At 44.0% G+C, this 27,084-nt stretch overlaps 1 protein-coding gene across 38 annotated transcripts in view; it reads right to left on the bottom strand.

Moving 5' to 3' along the window:
• The window catches only part of MADD (MAP kinase activating death domain), a 140,168-nt gene that overhangs the window by 27,946 nt on the left and 85,138 nt on the right, over positions 1 to 27,084 (bottom strand). For 5 of the 38 annotated variants that reach the window (XM_056526483.1, XM_056526501.1, XM_056526494.1 and 2 more), the window contains 9 exons: positions 26,202 to 26,388; positions 25,218 to 25,368; positions 24,794 to 25,003; positions 22,385 to 22,438; positions 16,480 to 16,580; positions 16,212 to 16,295; positions 15,942 to 16,100; positions 14,492 to 14,597; positions 13,811 to 13,873 (listed from right to left, as the gene is read on the bottom strand). In XM_056526483.1, coding sequence (XP_056382458.1) covers positions 13,811 to 13,873; positions 14,492 to 14,597; positions 15,942 to 16,100; positions 16,212 to 16,295; positions 16,480 to 16,580; positions 22,385 to 22,438; positions 24,794 to 25,003; positions 25,218 to 25,368; positions 26,202 to 26,388 — 1,115 coding nt within the window. The remainder of the gene's footprint in view (positions 1 to 13,810; positions 13,874 to 14,491; positions 14,598 to 15,941; positions 16,101 to 16,211; positions 16,296 to 16,479; positions 16,581 to 22,384; positions 22,439 to 24,793; positions 25,004 to 25,217; positions 25,369 to 26,201; positions 26,389 to 27,084) is intronic. The other 33 variants (XM_056526497.1, XM_056526510.1, XM_056526500.1 and 30 more) reach the window with 16 other exon arrangements.

Here is a 27,084-nt window from a genome sequence, read left to right as displayed (position 1 = left end):
ACACTTAGACATGCTAGCCTCTTGCTATAGACAATATAGACATAAAGCAAGGTCTGCTGAAAGCTGCATAGATCTACTACAGTGTTAAAGTGGTATTGCCATATTAAAAAGGTAATCGCATATAGCTCGGAGATGCCATGACTTTACAACTTGTGGGGGGCAACATTTCAACAAGCGTACCTGGACAGCGTGGCTTCGGCTAGGTGTATGCTGACATCCGTCAGTGAAGTTACTCATGCACTCCGTTGCTTTCTCGTTAACGTCTTCTTTTTATTTCCGTTTCAAAACTTTACAAATAATAGCGATAACTTCAACATCAGATGTCTGATCTTATACAGGTCAGATGGACAAAGACCTGTGCTCCGTCCTGCCACACACTACGTTTCAGGGCAAACCCCCTTAGTCATGCGCACAGCTAGGATAGGTCAGGTGATATAGGGCATAGCAGTATTCCTATTAACTCCTTCAGTGCTGGAAATGCAACAATGCTTACACGTTAACAATGCCATTAGCCTATCACCAGTATACATGCCTCATTCAAACATTTCGGTTCCAAAGATTCTAACTCCATGATCCAATACGTCTCTCGGAGCACCAAGTTCCTTTTATTATCTTCCTTATTTGTTCTCAGTTCCACATTATCAATTACTTGCCACCTGAGATCTGATACTACATGCCTGTTGCTTTTGAAATGCCGTGCTACATTAGTTTCTCCAAATTGAGTTTCCACTTCGGTTATGATGTCACTTTGCAAATACCTTCGAATCACTGACATATGTTCACCTATCCTTATTTTAATCTGCCGTGCTGTTTGCCCGAGGTATATTTTACCAAAAGTGCATTTAAGAAGGTATGTGACATTAGAGCACAAACAGTAGAAACCTCTAATCTGTATTTTATGACCTTTTGTGGGGTGATAGATAGAATCCCCTTTCACTATACCACTACATTGTGTACAAGAGAGGCATGGATACTTGCCTCTCTTTTTTTCTCTCTTTCCACACCTTTTTTTAACAAATGCTTCTATGATTTTACTCTTATTCTTTTCATATTCATTACTAGATATTCTTCTGGCCCTAACAAACTGGATCTTTGGTAGTCCTTTAACCCCTTAAGGACAATGGACGTACTCCTACGCCCCCGTTTCCGAGTCCTTAAGGACCGAGGACGTAGGAGTACGTCCTGTCCTTTCCCGGCCCCCTGCCGCTAGCCGGAGGGGAGCCGGTGCCCGATGCCTGCTGAAATCGTTCAGCAGGCATCGCGGCATATCGCCCAGGGGGGTCATTATGCCCCCCCATGTCGGCGATGGCCGCAGATCGCTGGAAAATTCAGTCCAGCGATCTGCGGCGATTCCGGGTCAATCGGGTCTCCAGTGACCCGGTGACCCGGAATTACTGGCTGTTCGGGGCCGTCTCTGATGGCCCCGAACAGCCAGAGCCTGCAGGAGTGAGGTGGCACTGGTGCCACCTCACGATCGCCCTGATTCGTCGGCCGGATTACCGGCCGACCAATCAGGGCGCCTGCTGCGGGTGTCACTCCCGCACCCGCTCCGCCCCTCTTCCGGAGGACGTGAGCGGGTGCGGGACGTGCATCCCTGGTGCTGGGGACCCCGATCCCCGGCGTTAATGTTGGGATCGGGGCCCCAGGAGCGACGACGGCGGCGGCGGCGGGACTGACCTGTGCGGCGATCAAGCAGCAGCAGGAGGTGAGTGACAGCCTCCTGCTGTTGCTTAGCAACAGCTCCCAGCATGCAATATGGGCATGCTGGGAGCTGTAGTTATGCAACAGGAGGAGGCAGACCACCACAACTCCCAGCATGCACTTATGGGCATGCTGGGACTTATGGTTTTGCAACAGCTGGAGGCACATTATTTCTATGGAAAAGTGTACCTTCAGCTGTTGTGTAACTACAACTCCCATCTTGCACAAACAGCTTAAGTGCATGCTGGGAGTTGTAGTGGTGCATCTGCTGGTTGCATAACTACAACTCCCAGCATGCCCGTTGGCTGTCGGTGACTGCTGAGAGTTGTAGTTTTGCAACAGCTGAAGGCACACTGAGTTAAGTAGCAAACCAGTGTGTCTCCAGCTGTTGCATAACTACAATCCCCAGCATCCCCAGCCAAAGTAGTATGCCTCCGGCTGTTGCATAACTACAACACCCAGCATGCCCTTCTGCTGTCCGTACATGCTGGGGGTTGTAGCTTTTGCAACAGCTGAAGGCACACTGGTTGCAAAACACTGAGTTTGTTACCAAACTCTGTGTTTCACAACCAGTGTGCCTCCAGCTGTTGCAAAACTACAACTCCCAGCATGCACTGATAGACCGTACATGCTGGGAGTTGTAGTTTTGCAACAGCTGGATGTTCCACCCCCCCAATGTGAACGTACAGGGTACACTCACATGGGCGGAGGATTACAGTAAGTATCCGGCTGCAAGTTTGAGCTGCAGCAAATTTTCTGCTGCAGCTCAAGCTGCCAGCGAGAAACTACTGTGAACCCCCCGCCTGAGCGACTGTACCCTAAAAACACTACACTACACTAACACACAATAAAATAAAAAGTAAAAAAACACTACATATACACATACCCCTACAATAAAAATGAAAAACGTCTGGTACGCCACCGTTTCCAAAACGGAGCCTCCAGCTGTTGCAAAACTACAACTCCCAGCATGCACTGATAGACCGTACATGCTGGGAGTTGTAGTTTTGCAACAACTGGATGTTCCCCCCCCCCCCCCCCCAATGTGAACGTACAGGGTACACTCACATGGGCGGAGGATTACAGTAAGTATCCGGCTGCAAGTTTGAGCTGAGGCAAATTTTCTGCCGCTGCTCAAATTGCCAGCGAGAAACTACTGTGAAACTACCGTGCGACTGTACCCTAAAAACACTACACTACACTAGCACACAATAAAATAAAAAGTAAAAAACACTACATATACACATACCCCTACACAGCCCCCCTCCCCAATAAAAATGAAAAACGTCTGGTACGCCACTGTTTCCAAAACGGAGCCTCCAGCTGTTGCAAAACAACTACTCCCAGTATTACCGGATAGCCACTGACTGTCCAGGCATGCTGGGAGTTTTACAACAGCTGGAGGCACCCTATTTGGGAATCACTGGCGTAGAATACCCCTATGTCCACCCCTATGCAATCCCTAATTTAGGCCTCAAATGCGCATGGCGCGCTCACTTTGGAGCCCTGTCGTATTTCAAGGCAACAGTTGAGGGTCACATATGGGGTATCGCCGTACTCGGGAGAAATTGGGCTTCAAATTTTGGGGGGTATTTTCTGCTATTACCCTTTTTAAAAATCAAAAATTTTTGGGAAACCAACATTTTAGGTAAAAAATATATATATTTTTTTACATATGCAAAAGTTGTGAATCACCTGTGGGGTATTAAGGTTCACATTACCCCTTGTTATGTTCCCCGAGGGGTCTAGTTTCCAAAATGGTATGCCATGTGTTTTTTTTTTTGCTGTCCTGGCACCATAGGGGCTTCCTAAATGCGGCATGCCCCCAGAGCAAAATTTGCTTTCAAAAAGCCAAATGTGACTCCTTCTCTTCTGAGACCTGTAGTGCGCCAGCAGAGCACTTCTCACCCCCATATGGGGTGTTTTCTGAATCGGGAGAAATTGGGCTTCAAATTTTGGGGGGTATTTTCTGCTATTACCCTTTTTAAAAATGTAAAAATTTTGGGAAACCAAGCATTTTAGGTAAAAATTTTTATTTTTTTTTACATTTGCAAAAGTCGTAAAACACCTGTAGGGTATTAAGGTTCACTTTACCCCTTTTTACGTTCCCCGAGGGGTCTGGTTTCCAAAATGGTATGCCATGTGTTTTTTTTTTTGCGGTTCTGGCACCATAGGGGCTTCCTAAATGCGGCATGCCCCCAGAGCAAAATTTGCTTTCAAAAAGCCAAATGTGACTCCTTCTCTTCTGAGACCTGTAGTGCGCCAGCAGAGCACTTCTCACCCCCATATGGGGTGTTTTCTGAATCGGGAGAAATTGGGCTTCAAATTTTGGGGGGTATTTTCTGCTATTATCCTTTTTAAAAATGTAAAAATTTGGGGAAACCAAGCATTTTAGGTAAATTTTTTTTTTTTTTTTAACATTTGCAAAAGTCGTAAAACACCTGTAGGGTATTAAGGTTCACTTTACCCCTTTTTACGTTCCCCGAGGGGTCTGGTTTCCTAAATGGTATGCCATGTGTTTTTTTTTTTGCGGTTCTGGCACCATAGGGGCTTCCTAAATGCGGCATGCCCCCAGAGCAAAATTTGCTTTCAAAAAGCCAAACGTGACTCCTTCTCTTCTGAGACCTGTAGTGCGCCAGCAGAGCACTTTTCACCCCCATATGGGGTGTTTTCTGAATCGGGAGAAATTGGGCTTCAAATTTTGGTGGGTATTTTCTGCTATTATCCTTTTTAAAAATGTAACATTTTTGGGAAACCAAGCATTTTAGGTAAAACATTTTTTTTTTTTTTTTACATATGCAAAAGTCGTGAATCACCTGTGGGGTATTAAGGTTCACTTTACCCCTTGTTACGTTCCCTGAGGAGTCTAGTTTCCAAAATGGTATGCCATGTGTTTTTTTTTTTGCTGTCCTGGCACCATAGGGGCTTCCTAAAGGTGACATGCCCCCCAAAAACCATTTGACGCTCCTTCCCTTCTGAGCCCTCTACTGCGCCCGCCGAACAATTAACATAGACATATGAGGTATGTACTTACTCGAGAGAAATTGGGTTTCAAATACAAGTAAAAATTTTCTCCTTTTTACCCCTTGCAAAAATTCAAAAATTGGGTCTACAAGAACATGCGAGTGTAAAAAAGGAAGATTGTGAATTTTCTCCTTCACTTTTCTGCTATTCCTGTGAAACACCTAAAGGGTTAATACACTTATTGAATGTCATTTTGAATACTTTGGGGGGTGTAGTTTTTATAATGGGGTCATTTATGGGGTATTTCTAATATGAAGACCCTTCAAATCCACTTCAAACCTGAACTGGTCCATGAAAAATAGCGAGTTTGAAAATTTTGTGAAAAATTTCCAAATTGCTGCTGAACTTTGAAGCCCTCTGGTGTCTTCCAAAAGTAAAAACTCATAAATTTTATGATGCAAACATAAAGTAGACATATTGTATATGTGAACCCAAAAAAAAAATATTTTGAATATCCATTTTCCTTACAAGCAGAGAGCTTCAAAGTTAGAAAAATGCAAAATTTTCATTTTTTTCATAAAATTTTGGGATTTTTCACCAAGAAAGGATCCAAGTTACCATAAAATTTTACCACTAAGTTAAAGTAGAATATGTCACGAAAAAACAATCTCGGAATCAGAATGATAACTAAAAGCATTCCAGAGTTATTAATGTTTAAAGTGACAGTGGTCAGAATTGCAAAAAACGCTACGGTCCTTAAGGTATAAAATGGCCTGGTCCTTAAGGGGTTAAGCACCAGGTGCATGATAACTGGTCCGGTGCAACATGCTATGTCTATCGGTGGGCTTACTGTACAAAGTGGCGGGAAACCCGTCCCGATTTAACCGTACTTCTACATACCGTATATACTCGAGTATAGGCCGAGTTTTTCAGCACGATTTTTCGTGCTGAAAACACCCCCCTCGGCTTATACTCGAGTGAACTCCCCCACCCGCAGTGGTCTTCAACCTGCGGACCTCCAGAGGTTTCAAAACTACAACTCCCAGCAAGCCCGGGCAGCCATCGGCTGTCCGGGCTTGCTGGGAGTTGTAGTTTTGAAACCTCCGGAGGTCCGCAGGTTGAAGACCACTGCGGCCTTCAACATCATCCAGCCCCCTCTCACCCCCTTTAGTTCTGAGTACTCACCTCCGCTCGGCGCTGGTCCGGTCCTGCAGGGCTGTCCGGTGAGGAGGTGGTCCGGTGAGGAGGTGGTCCGGGCTGCTATCTTCACCGGGGAGGCCTCTTCTAAGCGCTTCGGGCCCGGCCTCAGAATAGTCACGTTGCCTTAACAACGACGCAGATGCGTCGTTGTCTAGGCAACGGCTCTATTCCGGGCCGGAAGCGCGGAGAAGAGGCGCCCCCGGTGAAGATAGCAGCCCGGACCACCTCCTCACCGGACCACCTCCTCACCGGACAGCCCTGCAGGACCGGACCAGCGCCGAGCGGAGGTGAGTACTCAGAACTAAAGGGGGTGAGAGGGGGCTGGATGATGTTGAAGGCCGCAGTGGTCTTCAACCTGCGGACCTCCGGAGGTTTCAAAACTACAACTCCCAGCAAGCCCGGACAGCCGATGGCTGCCCGGGCTTGCTGGGAGTTGTAGTTTTGAAACCTCTGGAGGTCCGCATGTTGAAGGCCGCAGTGGTCTTCAACCTGCGGACCTCCGGAGGTTTCAAAACTACAACTCCCAGCAAGCCCGGACAGCCGATGGCTGCCCGGGCTTGCTGGGAGTTGTAGTTTTGAAACCTCTGGAGGTCCGCAGGTTGAAGACCACTGAGGGCGAATGATGAGAAGAGGATGATGAAGGGGGGGGGGGGGGGTGTGGGGATGATGAAGGGGGGTGGGGATGATGAAGGGGGGGGTGTGGGATGATTACAAGGGGATGATGAAGGGGGGATGTGTGGGATGATAAGGGGATGTGTGGGATGATGACAAGGGGATGATGAAGGGGGGATGTGTGGGATGATGACAAGGGGATGATGAAGGGGGGATGTGTGGGATAAGGGGATGTGTGGGATGATGACAAGGGGATGATGAAGGGGGGATGTGTGGGATGATAAGGGGATGTGTGGGATGATGACAAGGGGATGATGAAGGGGGGATGTGTGGGATGATGACAAGGGGATGATGAGGATGTTAATGACGGGTCTGGATGATGACAGGGGGGGATGAGGTATTTCCCACCCTAGGCTTATACTCGAGTCAATAACTTTTCCTGGGATTTTGGGTTGAAATTAGGGGTCTCGGCTTATACTCGGGTCGGCTTATACTCGAGTATATACGGTACAAAAAACACAAGGATTAAAAGTAAGAGTGAACTTAATGGTGTTGTGGCATTGGTTAAGTTTCTCAACAAACTGCAATAATGATTTTTCATCTTTTCTCTAAAGCATGAAGACGTCATCCATGTAACAAAGCCACGTTGATGACGTTTCCAGCCCACAGGTACCAAACACAAACAAATTTGCCATAAAGGCATTGGCCAGACTGGGAGCCACCGCCGACCCCATCAAAACGCCATCTATTTGGAGAAAAAAACCTTATCAAAAAATAAGTTTAGGTTTGACAACGTAAAATCCAACAGGGACATCAGGAAATTTAGTTTACGGTTATCGATCATATAATTCCTAGATAATAATTCACGAACACATTGTATCCCCTCATTTTGGGGTATATTGGTGTACAAACTCTGCACGTCTAGCGTGCAGAGATATGTAACACCAACAAAGTGACACAGATCTAAATGCTCCAAAAAATCACTGGCGTCTTTCAGACACCTGTCTAACCTTTTAATTTCTGTCTGAAAACAGTGGTCCACAAGGATCGAGAGCGGCTGTAACAGGAAGGCGGACCCTGAAACGATCAGCCGACCTGGTGGCCGCTCTCGATCCTTGTGGATCTTGGGCAAAGTAGAGAACACTGGAACCTTCGGATTTTCAGAAATCAACGTTTTCCCTAATTTTTCAGAAATAGTCCCTACTTCTATATTTTCAATTATATAAGCATCACTATCTTTTTTCAACGACCAGGTGGGGTCACCTTTTAACCGCAGATATACTTTTTCATTAGACAGTTGGTCTAAGGCTTCATTCACATACTACTCTCGGTTCATCACTACAATGCCCCCCCCCCCCCTTTATCCGCCCTCTTCACCACCAAGGAGGGGTCATTGCAGATAGAACCGAGAGCACTACGTTCCTCTGGAGTAATGTTAGATCTAACAAACACACTAGTATCCCATTTTTCCTCGATTTCTTTTGACACAACCTGCATAAAAAGGTGTCAACACACGACAGTCTCACTTCAGGATCAAAGGTGGACATTTTACACAAAGCTACAGGAATTTCCTCATTCTGGTGAGACCATCCTACTAAATTACTCTCTGCCAAATATATCTTTAACCGGATATTTCTGCCGATACTATAAAAGTCTATCTCGTGATCAAATTTAGAGTTCTCACACAGTGGGACAAAACCTATTCCTTTATTAAGCAGGTTTGACTCTGTTTCTGTTAGAGTCCGGACTGATATGTTTATTACTAGGTCTTCTGTTTCGCTGGTCTCCCTCATCTTTTCTTTGCTACGTCTTCTTTTTCTGACTGTGTGGTTGTGTCTGACTGGAAAGTTTCGGAAGTGTCCGTATTCGTTTTTCTCTTTGGTTTTCCTAAAAATGGCTGCTCTGCATTTGCTGACTGTCCAGTTCTGTGACTAGATGCACCTTTGTCTGCTGAGGTCTCGGAGCCTCCTCGCATGGCCACATTTTTTGTATTAGATCAACTCGTTCAGCGACGTTCTTCGGCCCAAGTATAAACTATTATGTAAGTAGTCTCTCATATCACATTCAAATTTCCTCATTTTGTTCTGTAGCGTAGTGGTTTAAAATTTTTCCATCTCTGCGTTCAATTCTTTATGTATCTGTTCACACAAAGATTCGGTTTTCACGGATTTAAGCAGTATTTTAGTTTCTTTTATATCCTTATGCAACTGTTAAATCGCTAGTTGCAAATGCAGCACAGTCAGGAGCATCAGGTCTAAAGAGTGGCGGTTGTTCATCACATACCATTTTTGATGATAAATAGGGTCATCAGGCCATAAGTTGGGGGGTTAGTCTACATCTTAACCCTCTTGGAATTCTTTGAATTTTCAGATATTCAGTTAATGTGGAAGCATGGAAAGGTAAATTCATTTCTTTGTCAGATTATCAAGCTGTTTACCGTAATCTATTTTACATTGTTGCAAATGAGAGCCTTGTGTCAGTTGCATGAGATGGAATCAAAGCACGTTCATTTTCTGAAAAACCTCCACTCTATTCTCCATCATTTGGCTCAGTTTAGAGATGAACATCTTGATTGTTCACTTGTGTCTAGTGCAACAAGCTAGCAACTTGGCAACTGGTCCTTAGACACAGTTACAATACAGGTACTCTGAACATTCAGTACTGCAACCGTCTACAGGTAATCGGGTCTGCTGCACAACCTCTTTACTGCAAAATATTTAGAACTGATGCTCTAGACTGTGCAGCATTTGCAACTAGCGATTGAACAGTTGCATAAGGATATAAAAGAAACTGAAATACTGCTTAAAACCGTGAAAACCGAATCTGAGTGTGAACAGATACATAAAGAATTGAACACAGAGATGGAAAAATTGAAAACCACTACGCTACAGAACAAAATTAGGAAATTTGAGCATGATATGAAGGACTACTTACATACTTGGGCCGAAGAACGTTGCCAAACGAGTAGATCTAATGCAAAAAATGTGGCCATGCGAGGAGGCTCCGAGACCTCAGCAGACGAAGGTGCACCTAGTAAAAAAAACTGGATGATCAGCAAATGCAGAGCAGCGTTCTTTAGGAAAACCAAAGAGAGGAACGAATACGGAACGAATACTAGTCATAAACATATCAGACCGGACTCTAACAGAAACAGAATCAAACCTGCTTAACCTCCCTAGCGGTATGATTCCATCTGGAAATTTGTACCAAAAGCGGTACAATTTTTTGCATTGAAATTCCACATCTCCCCCCCCCCCCGTTACATTCCCCCTCCCTTGTCACATTTCCCCCCCCCCCCCCCATATCACATTCTCCCCCTCCTTGTCACATTCCCCCCCCTGTCACATCCCCCCCCCCTTGTTGCATTCTCCCCCCCTGTCACATTCATCCCCCCTGTCACATTCTCCCCCCTTGTTACACTCTCCCCCCCCCCGTCACATTCATCCCCCCCTGTCACATTCCCCCCCTTGTTACATTCTCCACCCCCCCTTGTTACATTCTCCCCCCTCTATGTTACATTCCACTCCCCCCCCCCTGTCACATCCCCCCTTTGTCACATTCCTCCCCCCTGTCACATCCCCCCCCCCCCTTGTCACATTCCCCCCTCTGTCACATTTCCCCCCCCCCCTTGTTACATTCTCCCCTGTGTCACATTCCCCCCCTTGTCACCTTGTCTTGTCCTGCAGCAGCATACACTAGGTTTGCCGGGCAGATTTCAAACCTAGTGTATTTGCTGCAGAACAAGCCCTTTCCCCTTCAGCCAATCACAGGCTTTACACCACTGCGGCCTGTGATTGGCTGAAAAGTGAAAGGTCCTGTAAGATGAAGAGAGCAGTGACCAGAGCGCACGGAGGGGAACAACATCTGCAGGGACCCGGATTAGGTGAGCAAAAGGTTTTTTTATTTTCTTCCTTTTTACTTTTACACTTAGTTCAGGGTTTTTCTACCAGGGGGCCTCCAGCTGTTGTGAAACTACTGCTCCCAGCATGCCCGGACAGCCTTTGGCTGTCCGGGCATGCTGAGAGTTGTAGTTTTGCAACATCTGGAGGCCCCCTGGTTGAGAAACACTGACTTTTAGTATATGTCTTTACCTGCTCTGGCCGGCCCCCGCCACGGGAGCCGACCCGAGCAGATAATCACATATTTTCCCGGGGGCTGCATCACTACATCACAAAAAGCAAAAATCGCGATTCGATTGCTTTTGCGATATACTGTGCAGCCCGCACAGCAACTTTGCAATTCTACCCCGAGCGTGACTCGGGGTTACCGCTTCTAGCAGCGAAAATTAACCCCGAGTCACGCTCGGGAATACCGCTAGGCTGGTTAATAAAGGACTAGGTTCTGTCCCCCACTGTATGAGAATTCTAAATTTTATCAAAAGATAGACTTTTATAGTTTCGGCAGAAATATCTGGTTAAAGATGTATTTGGCAGAATGATGAAATGAGGAAATTCCTGTAGCTTTGCATAAAACGTCCACCTTTGGTCCTGATGTGAGAGTGTCATGTGTTAACACCTTTATGCAGGTTGTAACAAAAGAAATTTAGAGAAAATGTGAGACTAGTGTGTTTGTGAGATCTAACATTACTCCAGGGGAACGTAGTGCTCTCGGTTCTATCTGCAATGACCCATCCTTGGTTGTGAAAAAGGCGGATAAAGGGGGGGGGCATTGTAGTGATGAACCGAGAGTACTATGTGAATGAAGCCTTAGACCAACTGTCTAATAAAAAAGTATATCTGCGGTTAAAAGGTGACCCCCACCTGGTCTTCCAAAAAAGATAGTGATGCTTATATAACTGAAAATATAGAAGTAGGGACTATTTCTGAAAAATTAGGGAAAAATGTTAATTGCTGAAAATCCGAGGGTTCCAGTGTTCTATACTTTGCCCAAGATCCACAAGGATCGACAGTGGCCATCAGGCCGGCCGATCGTTTCAGGGTCCGCCTTCCTGTTACAGACGCTCTCGATCCTTGTGGACCACTGTCTTCAGAACAAAATTAAAAGGTTAGACAAGTGTCTGAAAGACACCAATGTTTTTTTGACTTTTGACTATGACTTTGTTGGTGTTACATATCTCTGTACGCTAGATGTGCAAAGTTTGTACACCAATATACCACAAAATGAGGAGATACAATGTGTTTGTGAATAATTATCTAGGAATCATATGATCGATAACCGTAAACTAAATTTCCTGATGTCCCTGTTGGATTTTGCATTATCAAAAAAATACTTTAGGTTTGACAAGGATTTTTTTCTCCAAATAGATGGAGTTTCGATGGGGTCGGAGGTGGCCCCCAGACTGGCCAATGCCTTTATGGCAAATTTTGAGAATGTACATGTGTTTGGTACCTGTGGTCTGGAAACGTAATCCACGTGGCTTCGCTACATGCTCTGGAGAAAAGATGAAAAATCATTATTGCAGTTTGTTGAGAAACTGAACCAATGCCACAACACCATTAAGTTCACTCTTCCTTATGATCCTTGGGTTATACATTTTTTGGATGTAGAGGTACGGGTAAATCAGGACGGGTTTTCCACCACTTTATACGGTAAGCCCACCGATAGAAATAGCATGTTGCACCGGACCAGTTATCATGCACCTATGGTGTTTAAAGGACTACCAAAGATCCAGTTTGTTAGGGCAAGAAGAATTTCTAGTAAGGATTTTGAATACGAAAAGAATAAGAGTAAAATCATAGAAAAATTTGTTTAAAAAGGTTATAGTAATAAAGAAGTGAAGAATATTGGTGAAGAAATAGGAAAAAAACTCTATAGAAATGTGTAGGAGTAAAAAACAAAGGTGTTGAAAGAAAACGCAATACAGAATGCATAATGTACATAAGCAGGTATGACAGAAGAGCAGGTATGGTGCAACGTACTATTAAAAAATATTGGAAATTGTTATCATCTGACCCAAAATATGGGAAGCTATTTAAAGAACCCCCCATGTTTGTTTAAAAAAAAAGGAAAATCATTAGTAGAGCGATTAATTAGAAGTGACGTGGCAAGGAAAAAGAAGAGTATCCATGCCTCTCTTGTACACAATGTAGTGGTATAGTGAAAGGGGATTCTATCTATCACCAGACAAAAGGTCATAAAATACATATTACAGGTTTCCACTCCTGTTTGTGCTCTAATGTCATATACCTTCTTAAATGCCCTTTTGGTAAAATATACCTCGGGCAAACAGCCCGGCAGATTAAAATAAGGATAGGTGAACATAAGTCAGTGATTCGAAGGTATTTGCAAAGTGACATCATAACCGAAGTGGGAACTCAATTTGGAGAAACTAATGTAGCACGGCATTTCAAAAGCAACAGGCATGTAGTATCAGATCTCAGGTGGTAAGTAATTGAAAGTGCGGAACTGAGAACAAATAAGGAAGATAATAAAAGGAACTTACTGCACCGTGAGACGTATTGGATCACGGAGTTAGAATCTTTGGAACCGAAAGGTTTGAATGGGGCATGTATACTGGTGATAGGCTAATGGCATTGTTAACGTGTAAGCATTGTTGCTATTCCAGCACCGAAAGAGTTAATAGGAATACTGCTATGCCCTATATCACCTGACCTATCCTACCTGTGCACATGACTAAGGGGGTTTGCCCTGAAACGTAGCGTGCGGCAGGATGGAGCACAGGTCTTTGTCCATCTGACCTGTATAAGATCAGACATCTGATGTTGAAGTTATCGCTATTATTTGTAAAGTATTGAAACAGAAATGAAAAGAAGACGTTAACGAGAAAGCAACTGAGTGCATGAGTAACTTCACTGACTGATGTCAGCATACACCTAGCCGAAGCCACGCTGTCCAGGTACGCTTGTTGAAATTTTGCAGTAAAGAGGTTGTGCAGCAGACCTGATTACCTGTAGACTGTTGCAGTACTGAATGTTCAGAGTACCTGTATTCTATCTGTGTCTAAGGACTGTGTGTTATTCTAATTTGTGGGGGGCAACCTCTGGGACCACCACTAATCCTGAAAATGAAAGGGCTGCATACAAACAGTGCTGAGTGACCTTCGCTGTTTACCCCAGCACAACATGCCCAGCCTCCTCTTGTGCAGAGAAGTGCAATGTGGACCCATTTAAAGCCTAGGAGGTGGATACCAATCTACACTAATACTGTGGCAACCCAGAGGTAGGATTCCTACTTATCATAGAGGGAATGCATATTCTACAGAAATACCACAACTTCATAAGAGAAATACCTATTTAAATGCAAAAACATTTGGAATAAGGGAGCACAAGACTGAGAAATGTGCAGGAGCAAGCAAAGATCACAAACACACAGGCATGCCAGGGCATCTAGGAGGACTAGCAAGTTGTATTACTCAGAGAGAAGGTCTCCATCGCTGCATCTTCAAGCTGGTCCCAGACTGAACCCTTATCTCTTCCTGTACAAAGAGGCCAGTGCACAGCATAATGCAGCATGGAAAGAGGAAGAGAGAGAAAGAAAAGCAAGCAGGGGTTAAAGTGCATTATCCTACATCATTTTCCAGGGATGATGCAATATTCGGTCTGTTAGTTCACCAAGAACAATGAGACACGTACACCAGGTGTCTCATAGACTGACTGCACAGATTACTGACATAGCCTGGGAAAGTCACTTGTGGAGAAGATAAAACCTCAAGAACAAATTCATTGCTCTGAATTGGTTCACAGTAATCAATATTTGAAAGTCTGCCATGTTACTTCATGATTTGTAGAATACCAAGGAGTATTCCACCCATAGACATCCAAAGGATAGAGGATAGGATGGCACCGCTGGGACCCCCGCTATCTTCGTGCAGCACCCAGCATTCTGTGCCGGGCTGCTGCTCTAGTCTTGGAAGTTTCCAGGACTGGAGACATGACACCATGCCACACCCCTCCGTTAATGTCTATTGGAGGAGACGTAATGAATATCCTTTGGATAAGCGATAAGATGTCTTTGGGCAGAATACCCATTTAAGCTCATTTTAAAGAAAGAAAGAAAAAATTGTTTATTTTGTGTTTGAAGGACTAAGTCTTACCCAAAAGACCTTCATACAGGTAAATGCGTTGACTGACATCTTGTGGTGGACGTCCTGGGCTGGCATTGCTATCCCTCTCTCCAGGACGCAACACCTGTGGCTTCACCTGTTGTGTCAATAACAAAAGATGATTAGGAAAGCTGGCAATCTAAATGTGCCATGGCTGGTGTATCAGGAGCCAAGAACCACTTGTCTGCCTGCTTCTAAAGAGTGTTTTTCCCTAAAAGACACATATCCGCAGGATAGGGCATGAGTGTATGATTGCTGATGAGGGTCCAGCTACTTGAATCCCTACAGATCATGAAAATGGGAGTCCCATTCTGTCCCCGCTTGAATGAAACAGCGGTTGAATACATGTACTGCCATTTTACTCGGTCGTCTTTGTCTAGCCTATATCGAGTTGAATAAGGCAGCCAGTGCATGTTTAACTACAGCTCCACTCAAGTGGGGGACACAGAACGCCTGCTTTCATAATTGGTGGGGGTCCAAGCAGTCAACCCCCAACACAAACACTTACACCCTATCCTGTGAATAGTGGATTGTCTTTTGTGGGGGAAATCCCTTTAAAGAGGGTATTACGGCTCCAGAAAACTGTACTTAAATGAGACTATAGCCCCCAATATATACTTATATAACTTACTAATATAGCGTTATCACAAATTGTACTGACTTTGGCATGATTTTGCATGATTTCCCCCTGAAAGGAATGACAGTAGTTTTTTTCATTTTCAATGTGGTGTTGTCTCCAGCTCCCTGGCTCCTCCCTCTCTCCAAAGACCATGTATTATCCTCTGTTGTCTTAGGAGGGGTGGCTGGAGCTTATGCCTGAGTGATGTCACCACCTCTGACCAGACCCTCCAGCTTACATCAACATCTCCCTCTCAAACACACACACATTTATAAATATCTATTGATGTATCTATCTTTATTGGGTCTTAATGGGGAAGATTTAACAAAGCCTGTCTAGGGGAAGAGTTGTGCAGTTGTCCATAGCAACCAATCTGATGGCTTCTTCAATTTTTCAGAGGCCTTTGAAAAATAGAAGAAACCATTTGATTGGTTGCCACCGAAAACTGCACAACTCTACATACATTTTGATAAATCTCCCCCAATGTGTTGTGTTCACAGCATACTGTGATTGCTGGACAATTGTGAACTTACCCTAAGACTAACAACTCCAGGAAAGAGTCTACTGAAGCATCCTGTGTCTCCTGTGTAGAAAGTTATATTCCAGCCCCAAAACTAATGCCATGAGAGGCTGTTTTGGGGCAAAAATGTACTCGCCAACCAAAGTAAAAAATAATTTACAAAAATTATATATATATATCTATCTATGTAAAAGAATTCTTATCCAAAATGGTAGGCCTGTTGCAGTGGAGGAACCACCCATGGTTTGGCTTCTGAGGGTCAGGCCAATAAAACCAAATTAACCATATTATAAAGGACTTACAAATATGGTCCCGGTAGCAGAGCTCATCTGAATTTCACTGTCAGATACAGCGCCTCTGGATCCTGAAAGCCGCCCTCCCCCTGGTCCTCCCAATGTGTCTCCTGCATTGCTGCTCAGATCACTGTCTGCTCCCAGAGTTTCACCAGAGCTGTTACTAACCTACAAGAAAATCAGGCTGTTATATGCAGCATTTAAGTCTATGCTTCCACATTCAGGTCATGCCTAGCTAATCCCCTCCGCACAGACTCGAGAAGCATGCTCAGATCCTACCACTGTGCTGATTTCAGAATCCTGACTGCTGCTTCGGATAAGAATAGCAGGTCCCGAACCGACACCATCCAAATCACTCCGCTGCTTCCGGAAGCAAAAAGGAGGAGATACAAGCAAAAACAAACAACCCACCGAATGAGACATGGGGATTCTTCTCCCAAACCACTCAATACCAATGAGAGAGTACCTACTACTATACAGCCAAACAAATCCCAAACCCCCATTTCTACTATATCAAAACCGACATGGTGGAGGTTTTATTGTTTACCTGAGATCCAGACGTGACGCTTAAGCCGCTGTCTGCACTTATCTGAGACCGCTTCTCTTCAGTGTCAGCATTGTCTAGCACCTGTTTAGGCTGCTCAGTGCCTGAAAAACGTTAAGGACACTAGATTAAAGAGAGTGATGGAATATCAAGAATCCAAAGGGAGTTACAGTATTCTTAGCCAAAGCACCTGAATATAACATTAAAGGGGTTATCCAGGAAAAAACTTTTTTTTATATATCAACTGGCTCTGGAAAGTTAAACAGATTTGTAAATTACTTCTATTAAAGAATCTTAATCCTTTCAGTACTTATGAGCTGCTGAAGTTGAGTTATTCTTTTCTGTCTAAGTGCTCTCTGATGACATGTGTCTCGGGAACCGCCCAGTATAGAAGCAAATCCCCATAGCAAACCTCTTCTACTCTGTGCAGTTCCCGAGACAAGCAGAGATGTCAGCAAAGAGCACTTTTGCCAGACAGAAAACAACAGCTCAACTTCAGCAGCTGATAATTATTGAAAGGATTAAGATTTTTTAATAGAAGTAATTTACAAATCTGTTTAACTTTCTGGAGCAAGTTGATATAAAAAAAAAAAAAAAAAGTTTTTTCCTGGAATACCCCTTTAATATTAATCCTATCTAAGTAAAGGAAAGCTCTAGGCCAGGTCGGGACATTCCTAAAAATAAGCATGTCAAATGAGTGGAAATGTATAATTCTTAGATATTCCAACCCTCATCACCAGTAAATAAAGCCCTTAAGTTGTCCAACATTGGTGAATTGTTTGAAATTCTTAGATATATTTCTGCCTTGCAATATGGCTGCGATCAGGTACAATACGTATCGCGATACACGTATGACGATACGATATATCGCGATATATCCCGATTCTGTTTACGGGACGATATATCGTGATATATCTCGATTCTGTCTAAAAACCTATGTCTTTTACACCTTTATTAAAATTTTTTTTTTTTTTATACACTTTATTAGACTTTTAGGAGGAATCATTAGATTCCTCAGACAGATGAATAGAGTTCTATTTAGGGATCGACCGATTATCGGTTTGGCTGATATTATCGGCTGATAATCATGATTTTGGGCATTATCGGTATCGGCAATTACCTTGCCGATAATGCCCCGCACCACCCCCACCACACCGCAAGAGCCCCCCTCACGACCCGCCGCACCGCGTCGCACCCCCCCACCGCACCGCCACGGCCCCATTGCCTCCCCCATCCCCGTTTCTATAATGGCCTGTTCCCGGGGCTCGGGGTCCACGCTACTTCTGGCTCCTGCTGCGTCCTGCGTTACGCTGTGTGCAATGACGAGTGACGTGACGGGACGCAACGTCACCGTCAGTGCACACAGTGACAGCTCAGGAGGACGCCATCTGAGCCAGATGTAGAGTGGGCCCCGGGAACAGGTAATTATAAAACCGGGGATGGAGGCGGCAATGGGGCCGGGGCGGTGCGGTGAGGGTGCGACACGGCGCGGTGGGGCTGTAGGGGGCGCAGAGCGGAACGGTGGGGGGGGCGGTCGCGGTGATAGGACTCAGGAGGACCCCCGGACAGGCAGGGGGAGAGAAGTGGGTGGCGGCGGCGGTCTATGGCACCACAAAAGCCGCTGCAGTTCATTGATTTAAAGTGCCCGCTTTAAATCAATGATCTGCAGCGGTGTCGCGGGGGGATAAATAGCCGATAACTTAGCCAATAACTTATACCGATATTCCGGTATAAGTTATTGGCTATCGGCCCTAACCTCCATAGATTATCGGTATCGGCCCTAAAAAAAAACTATATCAGTCGATCCCTAGTTCTATTGAACTCCATTGATCTGCGATCCATTGATAGAGCCTAGTCAAGCCAGGCTCTATCAATGACAGAGACAGCAGGAAGCACGGGACTGCTACATCCACAGTGGACCGCCCGCGATCGAGCAGCGGGGGGCGATCCACCCCCCTAGGGGGTATTCACAGATCCCTTTAGACGCCGCTGTCAGCTTTGACAGCAGTGATCTAAAGGGTTAACAGCCAGCCGCGGCGATCGCCGCATGCTGGCTATTAGCGGCGGCCCCGGCTACTGAAAACAGCCGGGGGCTGCAGAGTATGGAGCGGGCAGGAGTCCGGAGCCCGCTCCATACAGACTGCTGAGCGCCTCATGCTGGTTATTAGCGGCGGTGATGCATCAGTGGCCCCCGGCTACTGAAATCAGCCGGGGGCCGCAGAGTAAGGAGTGGGCAGGAGTCGGGAGCACAGCCTGCTCCATACACTCAGAACGACGCCGCGTCAGATCCGGCCCTGCTTGCACGAGCCGGAAAAATTCACCTGCCCGGCGCCCGGAACAGCATGTCCCGGCGTCAGGAGATACAAATTCCACATCCCTAAAAGGATCAATTCAAAAATATTTTGAATCGATACAGTATCGCCAAATGAAAAATCGCAATAATCGCACAAATCGATTTTTTTCTTACATCCCTAGTGGCTATTTATCCCCCTGCGACACCGCTGCAGATCATTGATTTAAAGCGGGCGCTTTAAATCAATGAACTGCAGCGCCTTTTGTGGTGCCATAGACCGCCGCCGCCACCCACTTCTCTCCCCCTGCCTGTCCGGGGGTCCTCCTGAGTCCTGTCACCGCCACCGCGACCGCCCCCCCCCCCCCCCCAACCGCTCCGCTCCGCACCCCCTACCGCCCCACCGCGCCATGTCGCACCCTCACCGCACCGCCCCCATTGTCTCCTCCATCCCCGGTTTTATAATTACCTGTTCCCGGGGTCCACTCTACATCTAGCTCAGGTGGCGTCCTCCTGAGCTGTCACTGTGCGCACTGACGGTGACGTTGCGTCGCGTCACGTCACGTCACTCGTCATTGCACACAGCGTACCCAAGTCACAGCTACATCACTGGCCTTAGCGATATAGGGCACAAGACAAGTGAGGGAAGTGAACGAATGCAGTGATGATGTAGGTATACAGAACTCTGCCAGGATGCACTGGATATGCTGAGGATTTTAAGCACAATCCCAAGCAGTGGTGACGGCCCTTTAAAGGGGTACTTCAGAGGAAAAAAAATGTTTTCCAAATCAACTGGTATTAGGAAGTTATACAGATTTGTAAATTGCTTCTATTAAAAACCCTTTTCTTTCCAATACTTATCAGCTGCTGCAGCTGCATGCTCCAGAGAAAATTCTTCAGTGCTTTTCAGTTTGACCACAGTGCTCTTTGCTGCCATCTCTGTCTGTGTCAGGAAATGCCTGGAGCAGGAGAGGTTTGCAATAGGGATTTGCGCCTGCTCTGGCCAGTTCCTGACATGGACAGAGGTGTCAGCAGAGAGTACTGTTGTTAGACTGGACAGAAAGACTCAACTTACTCTGTAGTACACAGCAGCTGATAAGTACTAAAAGGCTTAAGATTTTTAAATTAATGTACAAATCTGTATAACTTTCTGACACTATGATTTGAATTGTTTTTCCCACCAGAGTAACCCTTTAAGACTCTGTTTGACACATGCCACGAATGTAAGGCTGTAAAACAGTATTTCCAAACAATGTGTCTCTGGTTGTTGCAAAACTACAACTCCCAGCATGCCTGGACAGCCAAACATATCCCTCTGCATAGGCATATGGCATGATATGTTACCTATGGTAAAATAGGGGACCAGTCGTAACAAAAAATGTATACTACATAGTACACATGTTTTACTGTATACCTATCTACTGAACAATGCAGTCTACTACACTAGTCTATTATACAAGGCCAATAGAGGTGATAGGGACACTCTTGATCTTGACTGCGTGAACCAAGCACTAATGTGATGTGAACAGGTCCTTACAGAACCTCCAAGATTTGTCATCTAGCTTTTGCAGATTCCTGATCAGCTATTTATTTTTTCGGCAGTGCATCCTCAGCTTCAGTATTATTGCATAACTAGGCAGATTTGCCAGGAAAATCTATTAGAAACAGACAATAAAATGTAAACAATGTTAGGTGTTGCTCAACTCAAGGCTTGGATTTGCAGGTGAATTTATTTTTTTTATTTTTTTCTCTTTTTGTTTGTTAATATCCTCGACCGGTCTAGAACAGATATTAAATCAAAGAATGAAAATAATCTTAATAAGAAAGTAAATAAACTTAAAACACAAAACCACTAATAATATGTGTATATCACTCCTCAAATTTGCACAAATTCAGGACTCAAATCATCCTTTGTAGTTAGTTTTTAGCAACATAGGCAACCAATTTGTGACTAGCCACTAAGTCAATATAATATTATGGATCAGCTCAAATATATATATATCTGTAGACAATATAAAGTGATGCTGCTTCCATTCAGAAAAATCATTTCATGATCTAAAATACAGGTGCAGTTAGAGGAGCCACCACCGCTACTGGGTTGGTAGCCTGAAGCCGTGGTATCGGTAGTAAAAGGCTCATATGGTGCTGAGTGAGAGGAGTGAGAGCATGATTATAAAGCGCTAGAACAGGAAGATGGAAGGAGTGAGGGAAGGGGAGGAGTGTATTCACCACTACAGATACTCTCTCAGAACAAGAAACCCCAACAAATCATTCGCCAATAGGCAATCTGCCAGCGCGGCCCAGAGTATTACCGACTAATAGTTCTGATGTACCAGTAAGACTTTTCTTATGTATAAGACAGGGAGCACATCTTCAGTTATAATAATTTACTAGACATTACCAAAACGGATTTGACCAAACCAAGAGATCTCCTATTTAAACTCTAGCCAAAATCTATTGCATTACAGCTGTATAGCTTTTCATGTTTCATCTATATCTTTGTGCTAGCAGTGTGCTGCTGTATTCTCCTGTTGCTGCTATTTAAACTCTGGATATATTATGTTTAATAGAAGCTACACATACTCTGCAAAAAAACTAGCATCTTTACTGTATAAATATATATAAAAATTATTCTACATTTTGCCTCGTAGAAAAAATGTTTTGCTACATGGAACCCATCAACAAGAAAGTTGGTTACTGCTGCCAACTGATCCTACAATGGCTTTACTTTCAAGCTAGTAAGGGTATGGCCAAATGTGGCGTATTTGCAGCTTTCCACCATTAACTGCAGTGTTGTGGATTTTGCAGCAGAAATGTTGCAGAATCTACAGATTTATAAATTAGGACAGGATTTTCTACTGAGGATTTCAGTATGGAAACGCTGTTGATTTTCCATCATGAAAAATCTATAGCATTTCCGCTATGTGTTGCCTTACCCTTAGGGGCCACTGTCAGCTGAACTCCAATATGACACTGGAATATACTGAGTAGGACTGCAAACATTCCAGGAACCAGTGCAGCTAGAAATATACAGCCTAAATATGTGAATTGTTTTCTACTGATGTCTACTGCCCAGCTACAAAAAAAGATCTGATAATATAGGCATAAAAGGTCTAAAACTTTTGATATGTTGCAAAGATAAAAGTTTGGATGGGTCGGGTTCTCAGTGCCAAGACCCCTTTTAATTGCTAGATATAACAAGGTGAAGCTTGTGGCTGTGCGCTTCTCTCCCCAGGTTGTCATTCAGCCAGGCTCCATAGACTAGAGAAGTCTCCTGAAATCAGCTGGGCTGAGCAACAAACCATCTGAGGGGCCTCAGTACTGAGACCCTTACCTATCTAAACTTTTGACATGACTGTGCAAAATGTCCAACGTTTAATAAAATGATAGTAATGCTTGAAGCCTAAATACAGCCTTAGTTTGAGCTCCCTAGATTTGTTAACGAACTTCTTCTTACAGGAGACAAGAGTCTAGGTAAAATCGCAAACATCTAGTGCCAAAGTTCCTCTGTCCTACATTAAGTAGCAAAATGTTGGACGTGCCGCTACAAAATGCATTACTGTGGCCACCCCGCTGACAGATCTGGGAAAGGTTTGGGGGGTTTCTCCATTTTCTTACTCTGTTTATCCATAGCTTTTTGCTTTTTCACTTCTCGGTGCTTGTTCCACAATTCTACCAAAGATGCATTGCAAGCAGAAGAGAAAGACAGAAAGAGTCAGATGCGGATCAGACAGGCCTTAAATGGACACAGAGACCTCCTGCTCCCTCCCAACAAATCACAAAAAGCGAGGGGCACAGACATGTGAGCACAAGTGTGATGGTGAGAAAGTGTTAGAGAGAAAGGGCACGATTAGTAGCTGATACATTATATTTATGTATAAGCACATAGTATACATAAATATTAATTACATATGTATATATACACACATGTGCATATATATATATATACACACAGAATACACGGAAAACTACCCCCACAAATAGGAAACCCAGAGTAGCTTCCAACATTTTTCACCATGTGTGTAGCCCACAGGACAGCAACCTGTAGGCATCTAGCAGCTATAGTAGTTCCACAACAGTTAGCAAAATTACATGTTGCCAAAATCTGATACAGGCAATGAAGTTGAAACAGAAATGGTTCTGCACTTGTCCATGGATTGTGTCTGGAACAGCAGAATCTCTTAAAGTGAAAGGACCAAGGTGCAATACAAGACAAGGCCCATGGACAAGAGTGGCGCCGTTTTCTAATCTGAGATAACACCTTAAATCAATGACAGAAGCCAAAATTCTACGACTGGACCAAACACAATACATCCATGCATGAACTACTATGCACCCAGACAAACTTCAGGGAAGACGAAGAATCTTAAAAAACACAGAGACTGCCAACAAAAGTTTACTAAAGAGAGAAACATGTGGTACCAGGTTGAAAGTCAGCAGGATTCTGAAAGGGGTTTTTCTGTGAAACACTCATGACAAGTCAGGAAAGTGTCAGTGGGGTCAACACCAGGTACCCCTGAGGTTCCTCCAACAACAGAAAGGAGGCTGCATAATAAACACTCATAACTGAGATGAATGGGGATCATGGAAAACTCACAAGAATGAGAAATGGGACTTCATTCTTGGGATCAGACCCTAATTTATTACAAATAGGACATATCATAGCACAGATTAGATGGAAAATATCTTCAATAAACTGATCCTGTACCAAGCAAAACCTGATTTAATATCTCTACCAATCTAAACTCATCTCATTCTATTTATCTAATTTACCTCTCCCATAAAATCTAAAGTAACTATCCTCCTATTTCTCTGTCTCTCTGTGCATCTCCCTCCCTTTCTCTGTGCTTCTACATCTCTTTGCACATCCACCTTCCCTTTAGCATTTCTCTATCTCCTGTCTTTTCTGTGCATCTATGTATAACAAAACATTTATTATATCTTTTATGGACATAGAAAATACATAGGCCAAGCAAGGATTTACCCAAGGTTGTGATTTTCTATGGTTTATTGTTCATATGTTCCAGTCTCCAGCCTTGGCTACGGATTCAAATTCATAAACACAGTCATGGGGTTTCACGATTCCTATAGTTCACAAACAGCCAACTAGCTATCTCTTCACAAGGAAGCAGAATCATGGTTGCATTGAAATACTGTATTCCAAAATCATGAATACTGACTGCTCTGATCTATAATAGTCTACATACACAATCACTACACCTCCCTTTCCTGAGTTACCCACTGCAGGCTGCAGCCATTGCTTTATTTATACAGAAACTACAAAGGGCAGGCATGGGAGAACTATTAGGGTATATTATATGTACATAGATGCCCAATCAAGCTATGCCACGTACCACAACAACTTCTTTGCAGCCATTGTAATGTCCCCCTCAAGCAGTATCGGCTATTTCCTAATATTTCAGAAGCCTTTAGAATCAAAATAGGACTTCAAAAATTAAAGTTGTCATCCCACCAATGACACTTATCTGGCAACCCACAGTAATAATAAGAATGGGGTCCAGGGTCTCCCAAAGGAATGGAAGTCACACATGCACAGTGTCACTCAATTCAAGGAGACTGCTATGTGAGATAGTAGAGTACAGTGCTCCAGCAGATGCACATGCATGTCCACATTCTTATGGAAGGCTAAGGACCCTACTCAAGACGGCAGGAGCTTCCAGCAGTGAGAACTCAGTGACTATACACTTACCCCTTATCCTGTGCCATTGACGGGACAACCTCTTTAAAAGCCCTATGGTGTAAAGTGTATATAACCTTCTCACGCATCAAGCATATGCACATTATTTGAGAGCTCCCATAAATTTAGGGTGGATAAGACACATCTATCTTTTTAAACTTAAAGAAAATGCCCAAAGAGGCTACTCCTATGAATCACATTACGATGGATTGAATCTGGGAACGGATAATGGTTGGTGGCAGGGGAAAGGACAGCAGTGATACTGGAGGTGGGTAATGCATTGAGATTCCTAAAGCATGGCCTCATGTTCTCTTCTGCTCTATACACACCAATGGAGGCAACAAAATTCTCTTCCTTGAGACTCCGAGTGTCAAACTCTCGAGCCCCCCGGCCAGGGGGACCTGATGGACGGGGGAGCAGCTGCTGGGCTGGCAGCTGAGGGGTAGGCCGAGACTCTCCTCGTGGGATGGTGACAGAATCCCTAGACACGGGGGTCACAGTGCCATCAGCTGAAGGACTGTGCTTCCTTTTCTCAGATTCTTAAGAGGCACAGGATACAAAAGGAGACAAAAGATTGAGGTAGGGAGGAGAAGGAAATATACAGGAGAGAAAAAAAGATAAAGATTCAGAGAAGAAGTGGGGGAAAAAATGCAAAAGTTAATTTAATAGATCATAAAGGCGACATATAGTTTATCACGACCACCACTTATCACAACATATTCTCATTCTGTCAGTTCACCAATCATCCTTTACCTTTGTTGTAGTAGTGTGTGTGAGCAATTTCTAAGAGGCTGAAGACACTGGCCATGCCACCCAGCCCAGCGTTTGCATAAGACTGCTCCAAACTAGATACTGTACACTTCAGCAAATCCAGCATTCCCTTGTATACTTTTTTGCTGATCTCCTACATGATCACAGAGAAATGAAACAGTTATACATGTTATGTATAGCCTTCACATAGATTTTAAGACTTTTTCTAATTTATTTGATTAACCCATTCTGGTCTCGTCTATATATGGTTTTATATTTTTCATGAGAATTAAACTTTAAAGAGAAGGTGTCATCAAAAAAAAAGAGCCTCCTTCTTATCACATTCAGAACAGGAAGTCTCAGCCTAGTTTTAGGCTTGGTCATAATAAAAACTGCAAGATTTCAAGATAATTTAATAAGATGGTAAAATGAAAAATGTGTTAAAAAAAAAAAACATACCATCAGAAAAGTTTACAAAGAAAATATGTTTAAACATAAAAACTTCATGTAAACAATTCTGATGACACTTTCCTTTTAAAGTGGTTATCCAGTGAAATTAGTTTGCCCAGCCTGCCTAATAAAATAATAAAACCTGTAACTCCTCTTCCTCACTACATTATAGGTTCCAGTATCAGGATACCCTGTTGCCGGCTGGTCTCTGCTGACAGTCTACTTTCCCGAAGTAAAACATCACTGCGCTGCTTAACCAATCACTAGTCGCAGTAGTGTCCTGTCTCAGTCAGTGATTGGCCAAGTGGCACTGTCAGTTCGCCTAGCTGCAGAAGCTACGATCTGCAGCTCCAGGGAAAGCAGAGTCACCAGCCGCAGACGGGGCATCATGATACCGGAGGCTACGAGGGAACAAGGTAGGTGTGTTAAAAGGTTTTAATATGCAGAGTGGGCATATTAGTAGAAAAAAAAATTTCAATGAATAATGCCTTTAATAACTGCTTATATTGAACTTGTTAAAGGCTTGACTGAACTCACTACTTCTTGAATGACATCATTCCGTGCATCCTCTTCTGTCTGGATGGACCGGTTTAGTTTGCTCAGGACAAAGACACGGAGCTGCTCACTTTCTAGTAATCTGCGAACTTTCTTCATGTTAAGCCAACCAACTCCCTGTCCTTCTAGGACACTTACTGCCACCTCCTTGAGAAATTGCTGGTTTTCACTACAAAAATTAAAATGATAGAATGATATACCACTATTATGAAACAGGAGACTCAAAAATAGTTTAAAAAAAAAAAAAAAACACGACATCAAGGTCATTATCAATTGCAGTTCTATTTAATCCTGGTATCAAGTCTAAATATGCAGAACCAATTATTCATATAATTCTGGTGCTGCCTCAGAATTGTCAGCAGTTCCACCCTTTACCAGCTGTTAATAAGCTATTTCAAACAACCTGACAAAATTCTTGTCAATTTTGCTGTGGCCAAATGCAAATTATGTTGGGATGGCATTTTCAAAACCCCAACCACAAGAATTGTACAGTCATATGGGCAGATTTGCAGTAAGGAATCTGCACCACAAATCGACAGCAAGTGCAATTTAAATAAACAGTGAGATAAGAGAAAGGAAAAAGCCGGCGACTCACCATTCGTACGTTTTCAGGCTTCTTTTATTGAAATACTCACATAAATAATTCAGGAGGGGACATGAACAGAGGGGTTACAGATAGGCGACAAGCTCCGTTTCGCACTGTCTAGTGCTTCATCCGGCCATCACGTACGAATGGTAAGTCGCCGGCTTTTTCCTTTCTCTTATCTCACTGTGAATTGTAACTTTAGAAGCTAGAGCACCACTAACACGTCTATATACCGCAGTACTGATATCCGAGTCCCTATCCACCCCCTATGGCCTCTGT

The sequence above is a fragment of the Hyla sarda genome, chromosome 6 (assembly GCF_029499605.1).
Source record: "Hyla sarda isolate aHylSar1 chromosome 6, aHylSar1.hap1, whole genome shotgun sequence".
In the NCBI taxonomy this organism is placed as follows: Eukaryota; Metazoa; Chordata; class Amphibia; order Anura; family Hylidae; genus Hyla; species Hyla sarda.
This window is presented reverse-complemented; position numbering and strand designations above follow the sequence as displayed.